A 6000-nucleotide genomic window follows, 5' to 3' on the forward strand; every position below is an offset into this window, starting at 1 on the left:
CCGGAAGATGAGGCCAAGAAATCAGGATTTTAAAAAGATTCCCAGGTGATTCTAATGTGCAGCCAAGGTTGAGAACCACTGCTCTAGGCGATCTCTGACCTTTCCATCCCCGATTGCCTCACCAGCTGTGTTTAATTTGCCAATTCTGGGTGGATGTTATTTGATTCAGCTGTTCCTTCTATCTGCTCTGTGAGAAGGTACAGGGCCCGTTTGTGTATTCGATGCCACTTTGTCTCCCCCTGGACAAACTTCTTAGGCGCCTGCGGCTGGGGAGGCTGGAGTCTCGGTGTTCGTGGCTTCGCAGCTGAGGCAGCTGGTCCCTGGGTGTTGTGGTTGTAGGGTCACGGAAGGTATCCGAGGTCTCCCAGGTTGAAGTTAAGGCTGGGATTCCAATCGCAGCCGGTCTCTCCTTCAATATGGCGTGGTCTCTGTGGCGGCAGAGCCGGCTGCTCCGGGAGAGATTTCCACAATAGTAGAGGCTGCCCAGCCAGGGGAGCCTGGTCCACCAGTCCCCAACAGTCCTGTGGAACATAGCTGTCCCTCACTCACAAATACAGACATGCCCCGCACGTCCACACACTCTCCTTTTGCTCTCTCACTCACACTATCTTGCTGCCTGTCGTTCCATCTTATTTCTAGATGCAGGGTTTTAAAAACTCTAATTTTACTTGAAATTTAAATACTGTCCATTGTTTTTCTTGAAGTGACTGGCTTACTTCATTCACTTTCTAGAAAATGTCTGCCAAATGCTCAAGTCCATGATACAAGTGATAGTATAGCTCGCAACCCCGGCTGCCCAGGGTGTCTGGTGGGAACAGCCCTCCCACCTCGGTGTACAGCAGCAATCCTGTGTGCATACTGTCCACTTTGTCATATAGAATATTTAAAAGCTGTGTAATCAAGGTCCATATTTAATAAAATAATTTTTACTGTTTCATAAAGAATGATGTTAAACTGCTTTTTAAACTTCAAGTGTGTATCAGTGAGTGACTTTACAGTTTGGGGCCACTGCCTTCACCTGTGCTTGGGCTCTAGCAGTTTTATGTCCTGTTGCTTTTGTACCATCAGTGTAAGGGCAAAAAATATCATAGTATTATTATCAAAAGAGTTTAATCGACCATGTATCCTGCAAGGGGTCCGTGGATCACTATATTTGAGGCCCACTAGACTAGGAGGTTAGTTTTCTAAAGCCAAATGGAATATTTCTTCTGGCCTCTTGGATGCCCTGCTTTCTCCCTCCTTCCATCTTGTTCCAGGTCCTTCTCAGTGCTGGATTGCTCACTGGGTTTGGGTGTATCCCTTCACGAGGTCTGGGTGGAGCAAGCTTAACTACACACCTGACATTGCCCTTTCCCCTCAGCTCTGAACCATCACATTCACTCGATGAAGACGGCCTCCATTGGGACCTTAGGAAGGAGCAGGCCTCCTATGCCCGTGGTGGTTCCCAGTGCCCCCGAAGTGCAGGAGACCACAAGGATGCTGGAAGACTCCGAAAGTGTAAGTTCATGGGGCCATCAGCCCAGCCAGATATCCAGGAGCATGTCCCAGGACCTGAGTGTGCAGGTCCCGCTGATGCTGTGCTGGCCCAGAGTATGAGGCGGGTTCACTCATTCACTCCATAGACAGGCTTGACAGAGCATCTCTCTGAGCCAGGAACTGTGTGGAAGCTTCGATCTGCTTTCTCTTATACTCACGCTGATATATCTTGGATTAGCTTATCACACCAGCCCAGCTAGCGATTTTTTTTTTCCCCCACCCACTGCCACCCTCCTTTTAGTCTTCCCTCTCTTTCCCTCCCTTCCCCCCCCCCCCCCCCCAATCCTCTTTTCTTGGTTTGAGTCATCCACAGCTTCTTTCATCCTTCAGTCCCACACTTCCTGACCTTTTATGAGCAGGATGCAGGAGGGGAAGGTACCTAAGTGGATGCTTTCACACCAAAAATCAACAGGGCCGCCCTAGCTGGTTTGGCTCAGTGAATAGAGCATCAGCCTGTGGACTAAAGGTTCCCAGGTTCGATTCCAGTCAAGGGCACATGCCCAGGTTGTGGGCTCATCCCCAGTAGGGGGCGTGCAGGAGGCAGCCGATCAATGATTCTCATCATTGATGTTTCTATCTCTCTCCCCCTTCCTCTCTGAAATCAATGAAAATATATATTTTTTAAAAATCAATAGGACCTCTCCTTGATTTTTCCCTCTTACGTTCTAATAAATACGTCTAACTCCACATTTCCAAGTACAGGACTCTTTAAAGAGGAAAGCTTGGAGCCCAGAGATTATGGGACATACTGATTGTGACAGAGACCTAGACAGACTTGAGCATCTTGTGACCCTGGACAGAGTCGGAGGAGAGGCATTTTGCATTGTGAAGAAATGAGTGGTTGCTGGCTTGGGGGCTCAGTGGCCTTGGCACCTCCTTCAGTCTGGCCCCTCTGGGCCAGCAGGGTTTCCATCATCTGGTCTCTCAGGGCACTTTGCAGACTCTAAGGCTCTCTCTGGGCTCGGCTTCTGGATGGCTCCTCGGGTCACACCCAGTAACTGTTCTTTTCCATAGAGCTATGAACCAGATGAGCTGACCAAAGAGATGGCCCACCTGGAAGGACTAATGAAGGACCTTAACGCCATCACGACAGCATGACGTCCTTCACCAGGACATGACTCCAGAACTGAGTCTAGAAGTCTTGGGACTCAGCTTAGAAACAAGGAATTATACAGAGGATGAGAGACAGCACTTGAGAACACAGCGTGAACACACAGACAAGCCTGTGCCTCGTGAGGCTGCTTCTGGTCGGCCCGGAAGAAGCCCATGTCGAGGCAGCTTCCCTTCACCTGCTGGCACACTGCAGGACCGGGCACCATGGGCCAAAGTTTTATATCGAGGGAAGAGGCAAAAAACACAGCCACCCTTTCACTTCGTGGTCAGGCTGTGTCTGTGCTATGACTGCATCGCCTTTACAGAGTGTAGACATTGGCATTTATGTACAGTTTTATTTGCGTCCTATTTTACCTTCAGAAGAAAAACACTATCAAACCAAGGAAGTCGTGGTGTTCTCCACAAGTGGTTGACATTTAACTTGTCTGAATTATGTATGGAAAGTCATCAGCAGCGTGGGTTGTTCCAGGGGTTGGCTTGTTTTTTTGTTTGTTTGTTTTTAATTATGAGTCATTGCATCCTCTACCAGCTGTTAACCCATCACTTTGAGGGGGGAGGAAATGTTGCATTGCTGTTTGTAAGCTTTTTTATTATTTTTTAATTATAATTATTAAAGGCCTGACTTTCTCCTCTCATCACTGTGAGATTACAGATCTATTTGAATGATATGTAACATTGAAAGAACTTGTTTGTTACTTCTGTGCAGTTTCAGTATTGGGGTGGGGGGGGGGTGGGAATAGGAAGTGGAGAGGCTGCTGAGTTCCTGTGAGTGTTTCTATTGTACTTTCTTCAAGAAGCCTGCGGAGAATGGAAGCATCTATATTATTGTCCTTTCCTGGCGTGTCCATCTCTGTTGTCACTAAATTGCAACTGGAGTTTCATGTGGACCTAGTTAAAAAATTCTTCTGTGCAATAGGTGGGTTCGAGGATTTAGCTGCCCTGTGTCTTGGTCAGATCCTGATGAGAGTGCCATGCCGAGCAGTCAGGGACTGTACGCCCACTTGCCAGAGGTGTTGTAGACAGGGCAGCCCTGCTCCTGGGTGGTCAGAGAACAGGGTGAGCCTTTTTCCTGCTTTTGTCATCTGTTCCCACTGGGAAAGTTGAGGGTTAAGGAAGGAACTTTGTTTCCACTTAAGACTCCTTGCTTCTCTCCAGTTCCTGTCCTTAGCCATCCCAGCTCTCCCTTCCATGTTGCAGGGGCTGCTTTACCCCTGAGGCTCCCACTTCTTTCTGAACGTGGTTCTTCAAGTAGCAGCAGACAAGGACAGTGGTGAGGGGCACAGGAGGCAGCTGCCCCTCCTCCATCCAGCAGCTTAGCTAAGCCCCTGGTTAGAATGGGCGGCAGGAGGTTTCTGAGGTACACTGCATGGCCTGGCCACACAGAGAAGCCTTTGCCTTTGCAAATAATTCTTATTTTCTTTTTCTTAAAAGGGTAAGGAGCTGAGATGTTGGGTTGTTTTTTTAATATTAAGAATATATTATGAAAAAATACAGGACAGCCCTTCAGGCATTTTCCCCTGTTCCCCAGCGAATCCCCAGGAGAGAATGTGGAAGGCAGTATAGAACAGCGGTCACGAACCAGTGGTCCGTGAGGTCCGAAAGGTTGGTGACCGCTGCTCTAGACGATGAACTCTTTGTATTTATTATTTTGGGGCAATGAAAAGTGCAGTGCTGGAACTCCTGCTGCCACGCCCCTGCTCACAGATGGTGCTACCAGGCAGGGTTCTGCGAAGCCAGTGCACTTAACTGACCCTGAAAAGAGCACTCCGGCACCAGGCGGCTGGTTCCCCAGGAACTGTCTCACCTTCGCCCAAAGAAACATATGCTCGGTGTTCAGGGCATTTCCTCCCATGAATCTTAAGACCTGTTACCTCAGGACCTTGGTACCTGGACACTGCCACAGAGCTGGGGCGGGTGGGGACTATTTTTAAATAAAGTAACTGCTCAAAGTTGGGGATTTTTTAGAATTAAGAAAAAGGAAAGCTATTCTGAATTGCACCTTTTCACAATTTAATACATTTTCTTACATTTCCTGTGGTTTTTTAAACGAAGCCATTGTATGTGTTATAATGTCCTAGGTGAGCAGCTGCTCAGCAGCTTCCTTCAGGAGCATCTGGAACAGATGTGTCTGCGCCTTGTTGCCTGCGGGGGCTCTCAAGGGCTGCTGGGACTACTTGCTGTACACACTTGTTTGGCCTTTTCTGTAGTTGATGCTGTAAACTCTATGGCTTTTTAAAAAAACAATTTCATGTTTTTATTTAGTATTGGAATTCCAATACACTTTTTTAAACCATTCAAACTCTGGTCAACGCGTTATTTTCCTTTTTCCTTAAGAAAACAGAACTCTGGGTCCCCTGTTTCCCAGCCTCAAGTTGACTTCACCATTTCCCTCACAACTATAAAGGCAGGAGTTCTCAGGGCACCATGGAGGTATGGCCAGAGAGCCAGGAGGCTGCAGGCAGAGGTTACCCATTAGCCCCGAAGATGAGTCGTATCCCCACTCCTCACTGCTGCTCTGCAGGGACTGAGCAGCCTGAGGAACCACAGGTGACTCCTGTCAGCCCAGCAGAAAAGTGTAGCCGCTGCTGAAGGGTGTGTGAGCCTAATCCCTGCTGTGGCGGTGCCCTGGGCAGCAGCTGATGCTGTTGGCACAGGACAGAGCACCCACGCTAGCCTGGGCCTTCCCACTCCCAACCCTCCTCTCTTGGGTGTGTGATGCCTAGAGCAGGTATCTACAAGGAGTCCCTGCCTTCCCAGGCTGCCTCACCTGACTGCATTTGCTCCATGCCTTAGCTTGGGCTGCTATAACAAAAATACGTTGACGAGGTCTTAAGCAGCAAACATCTATTTCTCACAATCCTGGAGTTGGGGAAACTCGGTACCAGAATTTTGCAGGTGTCTGCTTCTTAGTTCATAAATGTCTTCTCACTGTGTCCTCAGGTGGTGGAAGGAAGAGCTCTCTGGGGTCTGTTATAAGGGCACTAATCCCATTTCATGAAGCTTCACTTTCATGACCTCATCACCTCCTTAAAGCCCCACCATCATACACCATCACATTGGGGATTACGATTTAACATAAATTTGAGATAGAAGCGTTCAGTCCATAGCACTAAGATATCATGGAGCACGAAGGTCTGGGCTCAGAATGGTGATGAACACACAGCCATAGGCCTGTCCTCCATGAACTGCCGTACAGTGAGGGCTGGACATGGAGCCCAGTGTCCTGTTACTAACTGTTCCCACGGCCCTCGGGAGTTCATCTGCTCTGCTGCCCAGTGTACTTTATGGAACCCGCATCCCGTCATTCCCGTTAGCGGCACCCCGCTGGCTTCGGGGTAGAGTGGCAGCCCC

General features: G+C 48.8%; 1 protein-coding gene across 11 annotated transcripts in view; it reads left to right on the top strand.

Moving 5' to 3' along the window:
• Positions 1–4948, top strand: part of NEO1 (neogenin 1) — a 258499-nt gene extending 253551 nt beyond the window's left edge. For 10 of the 11 annotated variants that reach the window (XM_036348445.1, XM_036348467.1, XM_036348434.1 and 7 more), the window contains 2 exons: positions 1361–1497; positions 2551–4948. In XM_036348445.1, coding sequence (XP_036204338.1) covers positions 1361–1497; positions 2551–2634 — 221 coding nt within the window. In that variant the 3' untranslated portion in view covers positions 2635–4948. Of the gene's footprint in view, positions 1–1360; positions 1498–2550 lie in introns of those variants that run through there. The other variant, XR_004973933.1, reaches the window with a different exon arrangement.
• The last annotated feature ends 1052 nt before the right edge of the window (positions 4949–6000 follow it).

Source organism: Myotis myotis, unplaced genomic scaffold (genome assembly GCF_014108235.1).
Source record: "Myotis myotis isolate mMyoMyo1 unplaced genomic scaffold, mMyoMyo1.p scaffold_m19_p_1, whole genome shotgun sequence".
NCBI lineage: Eukaryota > Metazoa > Chordata > Mammalia > Chiroptera > Vespertilionidae > Myotis > Myotis myotis.